The sequence below is a fragment of the Mytilus galloprovincialis genome, chromosome 4 (genome assembly GCF_965363235.1).
Source record: "Mytilus galloprovincialis chromosome 4, xbMytGall1.hap1.1, whole genome shotgun sequence".
Classification (NCBI taxonomy): Eukaryota; Metazoa; Mollusca; class Bivalvia; order Mytilida; family Mytilidae; genus Mytilus; species Mytilus galloprovincialis.
This window is the reverse complement of record NC_134841.1, coordinates 6,475,015-6,495,185: the sequence shown is the minus strand read 5'-3', so window position 1 is coordinate 6,495,185 and position 20,171 is coordinate 6,475,015. Positions and strand designations below refer to the sequence as shown.

Here is a 20,171-nt window from a genome sequence, read left to right as displayed (position 1 = left end):
ATTAGATATAAGTGAAAAAATTTGAAGAATGTTATGCAATATAAACCAGCACTTTTAAGTTGATGAAAAAAATGATTTTATTGCATGCTAATACCATGACTGTTTTCATTATCATATTTCCCAGATCACTTACTGTTAAAAGATTTCAGTTTAAATAAGACAGCATGACCTACAGTATATCAGGCTTCAATGATTAATGATATGGTTCATTGAGCAGAGTTTTAGATTTATAAATATAGTCTTGTTTTTGTAACATATATTGAAACTAGAAAAATCCATAGACAAGGTTAATAAGTAGACTTGATTTGGTAACATATTTTAAAACATGAAAAATCTATAGAAGATAAATTTACAATTTATTTTCTAGTTTCACATTGTCTTATTTAAGAGTGCGGGAACGGTGAGAGAAATCACAATGTTGCCTAAGAAGCAACTGACACTTCTGATTGTGTAAAAAGTTAACCCCAGAAATCGCTGTTGTTTAGAATTAACTTGTTAAACAGTGAAGTAAATCACTTCTTGTGTCACTGTTTTTGTGAAACCTGGCAATACCATGTATATTGAATCAAATTTGTCAAAGTAACTATACATGTGACTTTAGACTTGACAAATTATTATATTAAACAGATAAGAAAACTAAACAGCTTATTCTACAAACTGTATAATATTCTTGGACTAAGCTTTACCAATAGATTTAATATTACCCATTTTGGAATAGCTCTCACCTAAATTATGATTTTTTTTCACCTAGGCTTCATTGTTATAGGTTCATTTGGCATTTTCAACTCTGCCTCAGATCTGGAGGTTCATTTGTATGACAGTTATAAAAGTACTGCGTCTTCTAAAGTACTTTTAAGTGGGATGTACTATTGTCTTTTGTGTTGGCTGATGAAGGCTGCAAAGAATACATATAGTGAGTAATAATTGTTATTCACCCCAAATTATTGGTAAAAACTTCAAACACTCAAAATACTATTTAGCAGAATCAGTACTTTTCCTTAGCAATATTCAGTTCAAATATTACTCGTCTTAGGTCCTCAGCAAACAAACAAACAAATAGACTTGATCACTCTATCATTTTGTGGTTGTCTATGATTACATACTACAAAGTTATAGACAATGAGTATAATAGTTGATTTTTTGTCATTAGATTTGGCAGTTCTGTTGTCAAATTAAAGTAATAATGTGTACGGTACTTAAGACCTGGTGTCTTGACTGACACTTTGCACTTATTTTATGTGGGAACGGTAGATAGTGTACCTGAAAAATGCTGGATTATGATATTTACTCGAAACTGATTGACCTCAGTATGATATTCTACAGGATACTAGTCTTCAAATAGAATATTATGTACCTAGCACAACAAAGATGTAACATAACTTGCAGTGATATAATTTTTCGTTTGGTTACAATCCAAACAAAACATTCAAGTCTTTGGTATGAGATCCCACTGTTTTTAAATTAAAATCTATTCCACGCTAGATCACTTCTGCTTTTCATATGTTAATTTCAGTCTGGAGGATCCTGTTAAATATGTTTCGTTATGATGGGCACATTATATATTTTGAAAACGATTGATGTTTTCTTAATTACTGATAAAACATTTGTATTCTAATATTAGAACCAGATTTTCAATTATATATAAATGTTTTGTATTGTTTTCCCAAATGTATGCTTTTGAGCAGCCAACTCCCCTAGGAAGAAGTTGTAACTATTGAAGGAGCTTTTTTGATTTGTGATGTTGACTTTTAATATTGATTCGTTTTTCACAATAAATAGATTGACATAATAACCAATGTATTTATATTTTACTGGTGTCAATGGCCTGTTAAGGGAAGACAAATATCTGGTAGAGAAAGGTAATTGGTCCTTATTTAGAATTGTGAGAAAGTGGCGGAGAAATTGAGTGTGACACTGTATAATGATTAGGGATGGCAACAAGTATTCATGTACTTAAAAACTCCTAAGGAAGATTGAGGTTAATGAAAAAATGCTTAATTTGCTGTTTCCACACTCTTATTCACCAATACTGCAACCAAATGTTCTGACCCTTTAATACCCAATGTATATTACCACCAAACAGTCAGCTATCGTGTTTGAATTTGGCGGGTCTCACTTTTTACCATTCTTGAGTTATAATATACCCTTTTGAAAATTAAAAAAAATGGTAAATTTGCCATTTCCACACTTGAACATCAGACAACATACAAAAACAAATGCCATTAAGTTTCAAAGAGATCAAACGTCAGAAATTGACTTGTACATTATTACAAGTTGGACCTGATCTAGGCCCCACGGACATTCTCTTCTTTAATATATTTTAACATTTAGATTTGATAGTTGCACCTTTTGACCATTTCTTGTTTTCCATATATTTTGTCTTGTCACCACTTTGCAGCAGTTATTTTGTTGTTAACATCTCGTTGACATTCAATTACTCAAAGAAACTGTTATTAGGTTCAAAAGTCTATTCCAATAATTTGGCTTTGAATAAGACGTTTCACAGGAGAAAACATTTCAAATTACAAAATGTGTGTGCATCTTTTTGATGTTATTTATATGTTAAAAGTGTTTGTTCTACATATTACCCTGCAGATAAAGGGAGAGCAAAACGGTGGAAAACTTGCTGTCATATTTTCATAAATATAATTCATAACCTTCCAGGGAAATGAATTCTCTATGGTTTTGATGTATAGGAGATAATCTTAGGATTATGAAGGGGAACCATGAAGGGTTTTAATACTCGTTGACACACATTTATGTAAAAGTTCAAATTTCAAAACCAGACATCTGTCAGAAAAAGATAAAAAATGTTATGTTAGAGAAACAAAAAAAGTCTGAAGACTTCCAAGTTTGAATTATGCAATGCTTTTAACTGATTTAGAGGTTTCATTTTCTGTATAAATAGATAAGGGATATACTTTTTCTCACATTCAATGCTTCCATTTATCAATAAATTGATGAAAAATAAGTAAAGTTATGATGGAAAAGCTTATGTTATACAATACAGTATAGAAATTAGTTTTTAATCTTTCAATAATTGCATGTTACATTTATATAAATGTATTATTTTTTTCAGTAGTGAATTAGACACTAGAAACACCGATTTACTGAATTGATGTCATTTTGAGTTGTTTTATAAGCTGATCAATATATATTAGCCATTTGTATAATGTTGTGGACACACAAAGGTGATACTTAATTTAGTCTTCATTATAGAAGTCTATGTGTTGAAAGCGTGGTAATATTTCCTAATAGATAATAATATGCACAGTCTTTTAAGAATCATTCAATGTTAACCAATGTCCTCATCAGAAGGCCATCCTTTTAATATGGCAAAATGTATACTCAAATCAGTGTTTAAGAGAGCATTTGAAATAACATTACAAAGCAAGTGTTTTTACCATATTTTGAGCTTTATTTCGATTCAAAAAAGAAAAGAAGTGAAGTTGGTAGTGGTGTTTAGTTGTATCTTTTAAGATTAATTGATTGACCCTTTAGTGTTTAATGCCTCTTTCAGCACTTATGGCTATTTTTTAGCATCCAGATATTTTGGGGAAGATGATGGAAGCTTAAATACCCGATTAAGATCCCTGACCTTAGGCAGGAAAACTAGTAAACCTGGTCAAATGATATTTGAGGGAATTCAGCTGCCATGTGCGGGGCTCATACTCACAACCTCAGCCGTGTTTAAAGGCTAGTTACACAGTTGATGAACTACTTAGATCACTGGCCACCAAGGACCCTCAATATAACTATATAATAATACCCATTTATTTCTGTTAATTTCAGTACACATTTATTTAATTGGTTCATCATGTCACTAGAAAAGTCATGCTTTAAATTAACAATATTGTTACTCATTGATCTTGTACTATAGATGTGTATGCTTTATCGCCAGTATTTACTTTAAAAAGTTTAGTTTTCAAGGTTTTTGACAGATAGAACAATATGTTAATCATTGATTTACCTTTGTTTACCTTATGTGTCTAATCTGTATATCAAAAGTTATCTTATCATAAAGGATTCCTGTCTGATAGGTTCATCTCAGTACATATACCTATTTAATATTGGTCACTCTAATCTGGACATGGGCTGTTTAGTAAGCATGTTGACCTATTTCTCACATTTTGGAGATTAACTTTCTATTAGGACATATTGAACATTTCCTAAAATGGGTTGCAACACCCCCCTCTCTCCTTTTTTTTTTTTTTACAGTTAATGCATTTGAATGGGGACATATTGTTGGAATCCTCCCCCTTTTATCCTGTGTTGGGAACCCCCCTTTTAAAAATCATTTGCTATTAAACTTGGAAACAGATAATCATAAAGCCACACTGACCCATTTATTTGTGTTAGTCAGGGTTTCTTTTATTTTTAAGTTTGAGAGAAGAGATACTTTTAGGTAATTTATAACCATTTTTACATAATATTTTAAGGATTGTCCAACATGTTGAATCATTTTCATCAATTTGACTTGTTGAATCACTCATTATTTAGAGATGGCTGTTTTGATGACATTTTAAACCATTTGTCAAAATTGGGATTTAGGAAGTGGGTATTTTTTTTTGTACATTTACTGGTTTTTTTAGGATGAGGGGTTTCATTACAGTTTTTTTTTTTGGGAGGGTGTCTTTTTATACACAATTTCTTTAATGGAACCTTTTGGTCTGTTGCACTTTTAGTTGTAAATGACTGTTGATATGTAGTTATTTATTGTACTGTTTGAACAGTACATTTTGATTAGATGAGTTTAGTGATATCCACTCCCATATACAGTAATGTGACAGTCCATCAAACTGATGTCTAGGGTCTTGCTTCACAGAAGCTAAGATATATCTCTGTAATCAAGTTTCCCAAAAAAATATTGATAAGTTCTATTTACCTTCATTAAAATAGATTTTTTAACAGAATTTTTTTTAAAATAGTTGTATAAGAATTGTATAACATTGCATAAAAATGATTTGATACTTTGCGCCAGAATCCAAGTTTGCTTATAGGTAGATACCATACTGAGAGAATGATAAATAGTTGAAATATTCCATTCAATTTTTTAGTACCATTTTAAATGTTAATTTTTTACACATTTTTGTTTTATATTTAAGTTTCAGATTTTACCAAACATTATTGGTAAATCTCCCTGTTTTCTTTAGAACTATTATGCTACCAAGATTTAGTCTTTTGTAAAATGCAACAAAATCATTGGTTCACTTATATATTGTGTCAGTTGAAAGCTGTGACTTCAAATCTTTTAACAATGTTAGCTAAGAACCCTCCTATTTTAAGCCTCAATAAAAATTGATTTAGTGAATCATCCAAACAGAAAAAGCAATTTGTTTATGTTTAGAAACAGGTAAAAATACATTTGATCATACCTACAGGTATCTAGAGTTAACATTTAATGCTGGCATTCTCGTTTTATACTCAAAACTTTCATCGTACAACTGGAAAATCGTAATCTATTTTGTTAAAGGCAAAAAATTATAATTTTCTGGTCGATTTAATGACTTCTGTAATGATAGAAATGAGCATACACACCAGTTATACAAAACATGCATCATTTTATTACTTTATAATATCTATCTCTTTTAATACGTAGATTTTTTTTCACAAAGGTATGTGTTACTGGGTTTATTTGAGTAAAGTGTTTTTGTGTACTTGGCAACAAAGTTCAAATTTTTATTCCTTTGTATTCCACAGAAGATTCAAATACTATGGTTACCATATATATGGGGTAGTACGTTCAATTCAAAAACAGCTGTTTGGAAGAAAGAAAAATTGTGTGTCCCCACTTGATTTGTTACTTCACTACTGTAGGACAACTAAACCTCTTTCAGGGGTGAAAGCTCCATCTAGTCTCATTGAAATTGATTTAAAAAAAAAAAGGGTCAAGATTGGTCCTTCCAGAAAATCTGATGGTCCTCCAAAAAGGAATGAGTGATCGCTATTATTTCTCTTGCAAAATACCAAAATTGTGTCTGTCTTTTGAAAAAGTTTGAGGGTCAAAACCTATGCCTACCACTTTTCTCAAGAACTCTGCATTGTATATGGTGAATATTGTTGTTTTTAAAGTACAAAGTCTGCATGTAGAAGACCTCAGCCAGTGACAATAGTCAATAATAGATATGATCAACAGGCATCAGATTGTTTTGAGTTTTTTTTTCATAGAGAGCTTTCCTTATGGCGAACCTTATGGCGAACCGTTTGCCTACTCATAGATATCCTTTCAATAAAAAATATTAAAATTAAAGATTTTTTTTTATAATTTGACTAAATCGTGTTAAAATAAAGATAAAAATTTCCTGATTCATCACAGTAAATCTGTCCTCTTAAAACAAAAAAAAAATCATTTAAAAAAAAGACAGGAAACATCTGTTGACCTTGACCCTATTAAGTAACTTCGATATAATCAGCAAAAACATGTATGAAAGTCTCAGATAAAACCATACTTTATTGAATTATACATGTCATTTTACATGTGTTACAATAAAGATTTCCTTTCTTTTTTGTCTCATTCAAATAAATTCTTCATCTCTGCATGCTTTAATGATATATTATACAAAACACTGTAAATGTCAGAAGTATTATGTAAATTTACAATAAAAACTGCAGTGTGATAATTAACTGTAAGGTCCTCATTAATCTACCGCAAGTAATTACCATTACCGGTAAGTCACTAATGGGGAATTGAAAGGTCTATAAATATACAGAGAATAGTTACTTCAATTACTGATATAATACCATTGTTAGGATAAGGTTGAATAAGGGAACTGTACAATATGGGTATTATAAGGATATGGAAGTGAGTTGATACAGCTTGTTTGTAAGGGCTATAGTATAGGAGTTAATACATTGTGGTTGTAAGAAGGGTTCAGCTAGGGAGTAAATGAAGTGAGTTCATTGTAAAGGGCTAGGGTAGGGAGTTTACATTGTGGATATTTTAATCCAATGAAAGTGTGTTCAGAATAAATACAGGGTAGGGAATTAATACAGTGGTCATCAACTGGGAAAGGGAGTTGATAATGGCTACTTTTTGATAGTGAGGGGAATGTAAAGATGGATATTATGGAGCTAAATATGTCATAAAAGTATACTTTTTATACAATAATCATTCTGAACATTGGCTGCAAGGTTGGAATGCAGATTTTCCCAATATCATGAAATTAAATATTTGTGAACATGCAAGTATTCCTCAATCCACAACAATTGATACCCACGAAAATAAATGAATCCAGTGCAATCCACAGTTTAAGATGAACCTCAGATGTCCAGAGATTTAATTGGTACTTGTTGAAGAAAGGATTGGTGACATCTCTGATTCAATCAACATTTCAGATGAATTATTGTATCATTCTTCACTCCGTCATTATTCTGGCTCATTTATGATATTACTCTAGATATTATTCCACAACAATTTATTAAACACGATTTAATCACTTTCATTTTCATGCCTCACTTTGAATTGTCACAATTAATCACACTGAACGTTTTAAATTAATCTATTTAGCAGACGCCATGCATTTTGTTACTTATTGAAGTCAGATAAAATGTTTAACCTTTTTTACAATTTTATTTCTATTTTGCTTTTTGGCATTTATAGGAAAATCTGCTACAAAATTGAATTGTTTTCCGATGCATAAAAGAAGAAATTTCTATGACATAGGTGATAGGCTCTTTTATGTTAATGTTCTTGGTTTCTGCTGATTGTTAATCTTTTCATCTAAATAGCCTGATGTCAAAAAGTTTAACTTGTTTTTCAGGAATTGATTTTTATTTTCTAGTCTGTTATAGAGATTTATGTGTTTTCTGTTATTAATTTAGCAGACATAAATTCCAGAAATGGAAAATGAACGATATCAGTATGCTGTCTACCGCACAATATACCCACATTACTATCTACTAAGAAAGTTGTTTATCACAAGAAGTGGGAACCTATATCAATATACTCTATATGTATCCAAGTTGTGATTTTAAAGTTGAGGGTTTGAAAAAAGTTCTCAGTCGAAAATCTTTATTTTCCTTTAAAAATTTGTCTACTATCATAAATAATCTACCCTTAAGGCATACATATGCGTTTTCACTGAAATTAGATTTAATTTTTTGCTTTTCATCTTTTTCATCTCCAAAACATTTTAAAGTCTTGGACAGTTAATCACTTTAACATTTTAATTCTTTTGATTGTATGCTATATTGTGTTAAATGATATTGGTCAGAATTCCTGTATGCAAAGCATGCATCTGGCTCATGGTATAACAATGAGATACCAGCATGAAAATTGATACAGATTTATTACCCAAACATTATTTATCTACAGAGAGTTGTAGAGTTCTTTCCCTTTATATTATAAAGAGCTATTTCCTGTTGTAAGTAAAGAATGTGGGACATCAACATTTCACCTTTGAACTGACTTATTTTTTGAACAATTCATAATGAATTGATTGAGATTTAGAAGGATAATGAAAGAGAATGATGTAAGTTAATTACTGTTATTCTACCTGTACTTTTTACCTGTGTAACAGGTGAAATAACCTCTACATAGGCCATTACCTTTGTGGCTAATCTAAATGTAGTTTTTACTACAAAATGTGTGTTTTCAATGTGTAATTTAACACTATCTTTAACACAAACATTACTGCATTTCACATCACTGAACATACACATGGAATTCTTTTTAATGTACAATTCTATCATTTGATATTGCTCTACAACCAAAACATTTGATCAATCAGATATAAATAGAACAGAAAACCAATAGTTTTGCATTTTATGATGTTAGCCTGTCCTAAAATGTTCATAAAATAAAAACCCATTAACATGTTATTTACAAATGTATTTATAGATAAAAAAAAATCTAGCTGTTTTGGGGTTGTTTTTTTTTCAGTTTGGTTAAGTAACCCTCAAGTTATCCCTATGAAAATTGAGGGCATATTAAAAGAAGGAAAATTTGACAGGTTAAATGAATTTATAGCATGTTTTCATGTTGTGTAGAATCAATTAATTTAAAGTAATTAATTAGTGTGAAGAAGTGTGTTAGCTCAAAGACATATACATGAATTAATCATATAATAGCTGCACCTGGATTCAGGACATATAAATGATATTTCTGAATTTTAATGTCTCTTTTCACAGCACCAACAACTTGTACTAGACCCAGCTTCAACGAAGTACTTAAAAAAAATTAATTTCAAAGTCAATATTGTACATTAAATTAACACAAGATACTAAAATATTGCAAAATGAAAAAATAATAATATTATATCCTCTCTAAATGACCATCTAGTAGAATGATCATACTAAGTATTACAACTCAACTTCTTAAATAACTAACACTTAATTTTGTAGTCATTCAATTGGTATCAAATTAGCAACTATAAACCAATCAAAAATAAAAAAAAAACAGTTTCTTAAGAAATAGAAACTTTCATTGCGGAAATCCCCCTCCATCAAATGAAGAATTTTTACACATATATATTTGACTTTTTATTTGTGATTATTTTAAAACAAAAACCAACGTAGTTAGAAACATTGATGGTTTCCAGAGAAAATGTCAGCCAGTTACAAGAATTCAGATTGGGAAAATTTAACAGTATCAATTTTATACCCCAAGATACAACAATGTTTTCGTTTTGGTTTTTCCTAATGTAAAACTCAGACAAACCACCTTTCATCCATAGATAATGATACAAGGAGAAAAATACACCTTTTTCCCTTTGAAATTTAATTTTCCAGTAAAGATCGACAAATGTAAACACCAACAGTGAGTAGAGAGATATGTGGGCCAAGTAAGATTGAGCACTTGTTTACATATTTAATCTTTTCTTTGTATCTATGTTTACATTCTGTGTGTGTATTGTATAGAAGTCAGATATTCCATTTAATCAATATAGATACACACCAATTAGTTGAATCAGGTGTATTCATACTTGTCTGAAGTTGTGGAACTCCCCCATAGACAGGGCAGACTTGTTCCATTGATATAATACAGCCCATACCTGAATATTTACCTCAACTTTTTCTGTGCTGTTTGTTTTATTTTTCCATTGTCATTGATTATGGTGTTTTACATGTGGTGGGCCATTGCCTGTGGGACACTTCCTCTGAGTACTTTAAAAAAGAAAAGAAAACACTATCATAATGGCTTTATGAATTGTTAAGAATTTTAAATCAATTATATAATTATCACAAGACAGAATAGTAGATTCAACCATTTTATTATAAACATAATTTAACTCAACTGTTGTAAATTATTGTAATTTTGAAATTGAGTAGGAAATTTAATTTTGCTGAAAATCCTTTCATCATGTTCCTATATATACTACATTAGTTTCGACTACAGTCATATTATTCCTACACATTGCACATGTATTAAGATACGATTTACAAACACATTATAGTGATTGTTTTAGCATGAAAGTAAGACACATGTTGCTCACAACATAGATTTTTTTCTTTGTATTTTACTTTCATCTTTTACCAATCTGTATGGGGAGAAACTTTAATTGAAAAATCATGTGTATTTCTTTTGTCCTTAACTTTGGTTCTTATATGTTATCTACAGCTATCCTTAGGGTTATTATATGTAGATTCTCACCACACCTCTCTTGTTAATGCTGGTTGCCGTTTAAGGCCCCAAATACTTCAAATATATATTTTGCTCAGTCCAGGTCTTTTGAATGAATTAGTATTCAGATTCCTTATTAGGCCAGTTATAGTCATTAGTGTTAACTTATTTAACCCCATAGTCCTTAAAATACACTTTTCTTAGGATCAAGGGATATTTATACTTTCTATATTTATCCTACATGTTTATTTGAAATCTATGCATTTTAAAATAACCCGGGTGTACTTTAAAAAGAATTGTGTTATTTTTGGTATGTGATAATAGCACACACTTTTACCATGCAAGTCAAGATAACAAGTTTTTGCCGAATGTCTCAGCTTTTTCACATATGTTAAACCAAGTATTATTTCTTAACTAAATACTTAGAATACAGAAAGGATGAAATATGAATAGATTATAATGCATGAATTGGTTATTATCGGTATTCATAAATGTAAAATCTTTGTTATTTATGATACATTTTCTGAACCTTATACACCTTTATTACTTTACTAAGTCAACTTGTTTTAAATCTTGGCACCTATAATGATAATCCTACCTTGACCTTTAATTGTACTAAATGACTATAGCTATAGTATTTATTGTGAGGTGAATGTTTATGACAGGATCATGATGAGTAAAGTTGTATAGCTATTTAAACTTTCTTTGTTCTTCTTCTAAGTACTATCCAGTTTAAGGGGAAAGGGATTCTCAGCTTAGGATTCAAGGGGGGAAGGGAATTTCAAGTTCATTAAGATTCAAGGGGGAAGGTGAGCAGACAGTAGATTCTATGAATAAAAAATATCATTTTAGCCCTAAAATCATCAAAAAATATCTTTCCCATTATGGGTATTTGCCGCCCCTTACTCCTGCTATCTAGTTAGTGGTATATGTTGTAAAGATTAACATGGTATACTGTAAAGATAAACTCAACAAAGGTTAGTGTTTGAATGCACATTTTGTAACATTTTTCCATGCCTGTATCCAGGACGTCGTATGTAAACAACTATCGGTCATCATTCTGCCTTTAACAATGAACAAAACCCATACATCATAGTAAGCTACAAAATGACAAATGTAAAAACAATTCAAATGAGAAAAATTAGAAAGCCTGATTTGTGACAAAACAATAAATTTTAAAAAGAAATATGTTGTGCATCAACCAACAATTGTCTAAGTCAAACTTCATAGTTTCCCCTGCAATTAAAAAAAAGAACCAGGACAGAAAATGCATATACATAAAGTTAGCAATCAAAGTCATGGTCTTCACAGGCTTCCAACTATTCAAAGTCACATGACTAGATTTAGAATTTTTGTAATTAAAATACACAGCAACGATGAAACATTGCAAGGGCTTCAAACAAAGCCTTACATTGAATTAAAAACAGAATTGTAGACAGCTGAATCGTGAAACAGATGCCAAATTATTTCTTATTTTAATTATTAAGATCTTACAATTTATATTGCAGAATACATACTTCATTATGTAAAGTAAATGTGTTTCATGTTGTCTATCATGCAATTTAAGCTTGGGAAATATTTTTATGTTGATCATCATGCAAAACTGTCATGAAGTAGATACTGTGCATCTAACTGAATAACAAACTGTACAAGAAAAAAATGTCATTCACATCTGCAGTGAGACTGACTGTGAGTAATGGTTCAAAAATTGACAAACCTTTGAAAACCATTTTTTGAAAAATATTTATTTCAAACTTATTTCAAAATGCAAAGTGATAAATTTTTGAAATGGATATAAAAAACTTAACTACATAAGTTCAGACACACCTGCAGCCAGGGTGCTTCGTGGGACAAATCCTCATGAAAACAAAATATACTTTTAAAGACTATTAGTCTTCAGATTATTATTGAAGTTGGACCATTAAAGTCAGAGTATCATGACCCCAGATACCCCCCTTAGAGGCTTCCTAGCTACAAGGCTAACAAAAAACATTCTGTTCTAGTGAAGTATTTGTATCGAATATTTATTTGTTCTACTTTTATGGCCATTGTAATGTTTTGAACATTATTCTTAGCATGTTTTTACAGTACATTTTCACACTTGAGAGACTTTAATGATTTGTCCCATCACAAAAATAGTCACAAAAACCATAAACTTCACAAATTCTTAGACAACATTTAAGATTTTTTCACCCTTATGAATATTCATAATAAAATAACACATTTTTTTTATCATGCCCTTTTTCTGTCAGTAAACACATGATTAGGTTAGATTACTATTATCAAATATTTTGCTCCTATACATATGTAGATGACCAAGTAAGCATGGGACACATGTTAAAAAAGGGAATGATTAAACCTTGATATGTTTTTGTCAGTATTCAATCAATTAGTAACAATAATATGAGAATACAGACTTGTGACTAATTCAATTATTTTAAGAATATTGAATACAGTCCAGCAAGCATATTGAATTGATGAATTAGACCATGCTTCAGTTAACCTAATACTCCAGTGTACAATGCTCTAATGATTCTTTAAATATATTGCTTTTTTATTCCATTTTTCTTTATGATTGAAGTGGTATTTTAGAAGTTTTTTTTTCCACAAATTATTTCTCAAAAGATAATTACTACATTTGTAAGTGGCAGTACTTCAAAAGAAAAAAATGTAAATGACTCAGTTAAATACTAAACACATTGTATTTATTTGTAAATTGAAACCATAGAGCAGATAATACTTTTTGCTAGGGTAGAATATAGACCACTATAATCTTCATAGTGTTATATTAGTATGTTAAAACAGCTGACCACTAGATGGTCATTATCGGTTTCATATCAATCAACGAACAGATGCTTTGTAAATACTATGAAGTACATGTATAGGTAGAATTGATTTTTTATGTTCATTATATCTGTATCTTGAAAAGATATTTGTTAAGAAGAGTGATAACAATCATTATGGTTAATACTGTATCATTTATTGTGTCTTAGTGAACATTGCTCATGATTGCTGTTGAGGTTTCTAGGAGAGCGTTTCAAAAGAAGGTACAAAATATTAACGTTTCTAGAAATTAACTGTTATAAATTTTTTTTTTTTTTTTTTATTTATAAACGAAAATATTTCCCCCATGCAAAGCTCTATTTCTTGTCCAGATTTGCCTATATTTTGTCTTTTATCAGCTTTTCAACATTTTTTTAAGGTTTTGATTTTTCTAAAAACAAAATAAAAAAAATGGCCTTATGAATTTTTTGTTAGGAAACAGTACTTCATTGTATTAAGTATAAATCTATTTCCATCATTGTGTAGTAAATGATGATGAATTCCAGTTTTTATTTGTTTTGAAAATGATGTAATATTATCTTGGGTTTGTTGGCTTGTGCTCTTAGTGCTTGTGTTTTTGTTCTCTAACACAATATTAGATTTGAAGACTTCATATATGCTGTTAACTGTGTTTTGAGTTGTCTCAGAATTTATCATTTTACTTGTCAGAATTGAGACTAACATATTGATTTATAAACATTGCTGACAGTCCTCTTTTCTCATTTCTTTGAATGTCAATTTTCACTGCAATTTTTTCTCAGAAATTGGATTTAAAAAATGTAACAGTGCAATGCCCTTGTTAAATAAGTCAGAGATACTTTTACATGTTTAGTAAAATAGGTTAATCCATGCTGGTGATAAATGAATTTTATGATCATATGCTGTGTAGAGAATTGCCTAACAATTTATAAAATTTATAAAGTATTGGAATTGTCAATGAATCTTATACACAATGCTTATTTAATACTACAAAACACAGATGAAGTTTCAATTTTATTGACGACCCTTAAATTGTTCTAGAGTTATGCCCCTTTTCAAATTGAAAAATAGCACAATTTTTGTTTCCGTTTTCCAACTTTAATTTGCCTCAATGAAGCGTTATGAAACTTATTAATACACAATGCTCTCAAAGTGTAGATCAAGTACACATTTTTGTAGCATCACTTTTATTGTTCTTGAGTTATGTCCCTTTATAACGTTTATAATATGTAAGTTGGAGCATCATTTGTGTCACATGGACACATTCCCCATTTTTATTTTATTCAATTTGAAGCTATCTTGTTTAATGGATTTTGAAAACAAACCTCCCTAACAAAAAAAAGTAAGTCAGATATTTTGTGAATGACCCATCTGGGGCATTGGATTTATTGAATAGTGGTGTCACGTTGTCAAACTTTTACCTTTATTTACCTTTTATTTTGAAGTTAATTAAAAAAATACAGTAGTAAAGTTAATTTGAATGCCAAGCACATGTCTTTTACCATTAACATGTTTAAGATCAGTTCCACAAAATGATGATCACTTGCCTGTAAATTACTTTTCACAAGCAATTTAATGTAAGAAAGAGAGAGATTCAACTGTAATTAGGTTGTTATCATGTGTTGTCAACAATCTGATCCTAAGATTAATTTAGAACAGTGATAATTAAATGTAGAACATAACTTTACTTCACCTCGAAGTGTATGCATAAATTATGAAAAACATGAAACTTTGCCATTATATTTAATACTCCCCTATATAAATGTACATGTAGTTGACCATTTATTTTATTTGATAATTTGCCTTCATTAAGATAAAGTGTCAGAACATCTTTTGATTTAAAACTTTTTTATGTATACATGTAGTTGTATTCTCAGGAACAGGTAAGTCCTGCCAACCTTTGTGATTTATGGGAACTTTAACCCCAATGAGATGTGTTGACCTGAATTTTGATTTTTTTTATTTTTTAAATTCAACACCAGGGTCCTTGGTCATAAAACTTTACTCAGAACTCGGAGTACAAAAATCATGCTCAAAACACCAAATCCTGTATTTTGATTGGTTGATTTCTGAGTCTGAGTTCAAAAATCGTGCTCGAAAGTTTTATGACCGCAAGCTCGATTGCAAGGCCTTAAAACAGACATGCAAATGAGTTAAAAGGGTATTTAAGGACATACATACTCATTTAAACAATATTGCAGTAATATAAAGCACTTATTTAAAAATTGGCAGTTATGGGACTGAATGTACTTTTATTGAATGAATATGATTGCAAGTTTGACAATTTTCTTAGAAGTTGTCTTGCTTTTAGATTCTCTGATATTGAATTTAGGTTGCAGTTTGAAACTAGTGGTGATTTTTCAGTCAATTAATTGCACATGACATGACTGGCATATGAAGTTTAATTAACCTCATAATGCTGACAATAGAACTTAATATATCATTGTATATAAAAATGAGACAACTATCCAACAGAGTCCAAATCGTGTGGGTGTAAGCAATTATTGGTCACAGTATGACCTTCTATGATGAGCAAAACTGTAAAGTCAGCTATAATTAAAGCTGATCAACAATAACGGTCACAGTATGGTGTTCTATGATGAGCAAAAGCGATACTTACAGTATAGTCAGCTATCAAAGGCTTGACATGAAAATATTTGCAATTATACAAATGAGAAAACCAACAACCTGATTATAATTACAAAACAATACAAGAAAAAAACAAATATGATAGACAATGTAAAAATAACCAACCACTTATAACAGGCTCCAGTAGCAGACAAATATGTCCACTTTTAAAAAAATAGGCAAGGAGGCCTGACCAGAGATTATTCAATGTGAGGACATTACTTAAACCACAAATAATATTTATTTATTTGATACAAGGATAATTTGGATCAGTTATTTTATTTAAAAGATTCCATATTTGAGTAAATGTTTCATTTGGGAAAAAAAGTTTGGATAAATAAGTTTTCTCTGTAACAAAAAAAAAAAACTAACTAAAAGGACCTTTCATTTGAAGAAAAAGTTCTAGATAGATAAGTTTTCTCTGTAACCAGAAAAACTTACTAATGGTCTTCTTAAAACAACCACAGATATTTTTTAAATAGTTCTTCATTTACAAAAGGTATGTTTTTTTCCAAGATAGCAGAACTCATTGTCTCCAGGGGTTAAGGGGTCACAAGATGTAACAGTTGTGTAACACTTTCAAGTTCAGTTAGTTTACATCTGTGTTTATACCATTGCTTTTTCACATATTTGACACACAAATAAAAATTGTTACAAATTGTTGAAGCGATAACATTTTTTTTTCTTGTACAAATGTAGTAATCATAGGACAAAAATTGAAGATAGATATAACAATACATTTGATACTGCTTAGTCTTCTGTATCAGTCTTTAAAATGGACTATTTTGATGGGTACTACAATACTTATAATGATATTGATATGTGGGAGACGGTTGGTTTCCGTATGCAAGATGAGTACAATGAGGATGCTTATTTTAGGGTAGGTTTTTATCTATGTCCAAAGTTATTTGATATATTATAGAATGCAGAATTAAAAATCCTGAAAATTGGAGACGTTCCATGATGTATAACAAAGCTTGTACTCTGTTAAGTCAAATGCTGCATTAGTATTACAAAGTTTGTACCCTATTAAGCATCCAATTTCATTGTCCACCTAAAGCCATGAAATCCTGGCAAATATGGGTGCCCACACGTTAAATGTATCCACAGTATATTTTTGGTATGGTTTTGTCAAGTTGTTGTCTCATTTGCATATTCCCCACATCTCCTTTTATTATTATGTTTGACTGTTTAAATACTGACAGCATATATTAGCTTTGAAATTTTATGAATGAGTGAAAAAACACTGAAGTCCTTGAAGTATTGTTTTTAACTCATCCTTACTCATGCAGTAAAGGTTGAATTTCTTTCATTGCAACATCTTGTTAACTCCTGCTGACAAATTTCTATGTTTTGTTATTTGCTTTATTTTTCATTGCTTGAAATTAAGCTCCAAATCGTCTAGTTCAGGGTATTATACAGAATGGGTGTTGCTTTAGTATTGTAACCAGCCAAATGTCATCTTTCATGTTTGCAACAGTTATTTTGTAAAACACATGTTTGGCTTTGCTGTACTTTGCAGAGACTTAAAATGCAGGTTCAAACCTTTTAATTATATGAAGTTCAGGAGGTACCATGTTTGATTGTCAATAAGACAACTGTTGGGCTCTCTACAGCGATCAACAATGAGCAAAAATGAATATGAGTAATAGATATGATCTGATGTTACAGCATCAAGATTCAGAGGAGGGAGGAATCTATTTAGAAACCGTTTTCCTATATCCTTAGTTATTAAGGGAAAGAGCTGCAACAATACTGCATTTAAGGAATAGTTAAAATCTGGTCTCTGCTACTCTTATTCATGCAACTTACTGGTATTGAACTAAAATCTTACTTTCCACCATATAATATATATTGCTTATGTCATATGTACAGTCAGTTGGAAGGTATTAAACTGAAAATATTTTACAGCGAAAATTTTACATATGTTGTGATGAGGATGTTAATTTCAAGACTGATTATATTTCTTTAAAAACAAATTGGGTTATGCCAACATATAAGATCTACTGATGATGAATGATTAATCCTGACTGGTTTCTCATTTATTTTCTCTTTTTAGAAATCAGTAACTTAGTGCCTATAAAACATAACATAATTATACAGTATCTTTTACACAGTTTTGAAGTTAAAAATATTCTCATTTGATTTCATTGTACGATGGTCATTGCTTCAGTTTTAAAAAAGAATTTAGATTACACAGAACACAATTTTAGATGATCTGCTTTTGTTCACAATTCACAATATATTGCTCTAACAACATAAACAGTGAGTTTACTGTGGTAATTTAGTGACATTTGGTGAAATCGAAAAAGCATCCTTTTTTTCTATATATAAGCCAAAAGATGGTGGTACCTGTTCAGATGTAATATGCCTACACAGTAGTTCTGATTGGCTTACTGAGTGTTGAAAAGGAAGCAGGAAAAAAAGTTACTTACATCCTTGAAATGTTATCTTATATTTCTATTCATAACGAAATTGTACACACCTAATTGTAGATATTTGAGAATATATTTTATTGTACACACCTAATTATAGATATTTGAGAATATAATTTACCATGTTGTGAAGCTTAGTTGATAAAATATATCATTTTGAAAAATCAGTACAAATACACCTGATTAATGTATTTGAAGTAATGATTATTACATGTTTTTTTATTTTTATTTTCAGTATCTCTATGACGAGGCGGCCAAAATGGAGAATTTGAGGTAAGTGTTTTTATTTTACCTACATTCAGCTATCAATACCTATTCTATTTTGTCTAGCGGGAAACAAGTTTTTGTACTGCAGTCAAAAGACATCAAGTGTGATACTCAGATATCATAGAGAGTAGAAACAGGGAATATATCAAAAGACAACAACCCAACTATAGAGCTAAAACAAGCCAACGGCCACCAATGGGTCTTCAACAGAGGGAGAAAATCCTGCACCCTGAGTCAGTCTTCAGCTGGCCCCTAAACAAAAATGTACTATTTGTCACACTTAACTCTAAATATATAAATGAACCAAAATTAAATGAATATGCAAGACTTACAAAGGCATAGATTTGAGATAGAACACCAATGACCAATGACAGAATGATTCCATTGAAGATAATTTTATTAGCTTTATCATTATACAACACCTTCAATACATAAATAGTGCTTCTAATAAAACACAGATGTTCCAATCCTATTCATTAAAAAGTTTGATATGGTTTCATTGTTTCATTCAGGTTATTAGCTGGAGATATTACATCATCATGGTAGAAAAATTAAACTTTTATATAACATATAAATAAAATGAGTGATTATAGTTTGACAACCAACAGGTTGTATGACTTCATTCGTTTCCATAAGAATATGACAGCCTATCCTTGTTCTATAGAATTTGTCTGCAGTTCTATAAAGCACTCCCAGGGTAAACAGACCTGTTAATGTCAGTTCTTATAGATACACCATAGGTGGCCTGTAGGAAACATATTAAACATTACAGTTTTACCCATTAAATCCAATTTCACTGTGGTAATGAATTAGAAAGCATATCAATTTTCCTTTTGTTGAATAAAAATTGAATTTGTCTATTTATCAAAAAGAAAAGCTATCAAGCAGCTTTTTTCACTTTTACCTTTTTCTAGTCCAGTAAGGAAATGGAGAAAAAGCATGCCTTATTAGACAGACATTATTCCAAACTGTTTTAACAATCTTCAGAAAACCTAACTGCAGTCTATAATTATATAAGTTGTCATGGTTTTGAGAATTATCCATTATATGGTTTCACTTGATTTTGTTATATTTTTTTTTATGGAAATGGATATCAATATCAAAGGAAATATAGATATAGTGCAACTAAGGCAAATATGCTTTTATGGCCTAGGGTGAAAACAGGACAAAGCTTTTGATAATTTATATATCCACACATTTTATACAATTTTAAGTCAATAATTTGAGTTAGAATACAACTGTTTGAAATGACAGCTACGAGCAAGTCAACTGAACCAATGAATTATTTTACTGCCACCCAACATAGTTTTTAAGATAATCTGTAAATACCAAAAAAAATAAGTTTAAATAAAAAGAACACAAACTTATCAAAATTGCCAGACTGTTGGATGTGAACAGCAGCCCTGATAAGTTCCATAACACCATAGGTATATGATTGCCAGATAATGATTAAAGAATTTATGTGTCTGTTGATTTCA

The 20,171-nt window shown here is 30.3% G+C and overlaps 1 protein-coding gene and 1 long non-coding RNA gene across 5 annotated transcripts in view; one reads left to right on the top strand and one right to left on the bottom strand.

Annotated features, from left to right (window-relative positions):
* Nucleotides 1-20,171, top strand: part of LOC143071239 (vitamin D3 receptor-like) — a 148,699-nt gene that overhangs the window by 83,874 nt on the left and 44,654 nt on the right. For 3 of the 4 annotated variants that reach the window (XM_076245433.1, XM_076245434.1, XM_076245436.1), the window contains one exon: nt 18,662-18,699. In XM_076245433.1, coding sequence (XP_076101548.1) covers nt 18,662-18,699 — 38 coding nt within the window. Of the gene's footprint in view, nt 1-7,642; nt 8,472-18,661; nt 18,700-20,171 lie in introns of those variants that run through there. The other variant, XM_076245435.1, reaches the window with a different exon arrangement.
* Nucleotides 1-20,171, bottom strand: part of LOC143071242 (uncharacterized) — a 53,076-nt gene that overhangs the window by 14,297 nt on the left and 18,608 nt on the right. Inside the window, exons 3-4 of the long non-coding RNA XR_012976831.1 lie at nt 10,005-10,104; nt 726-895 (exon numbers count right to left, since the gene is read on the bottom strand). This is a non-coding gene — a long non-coding RNA (uncharacterized LOC143071242). The remainder of the gene's footprint in view (nt 1-725; nt 896-10,004; nt 10,105-20,171) is intronic.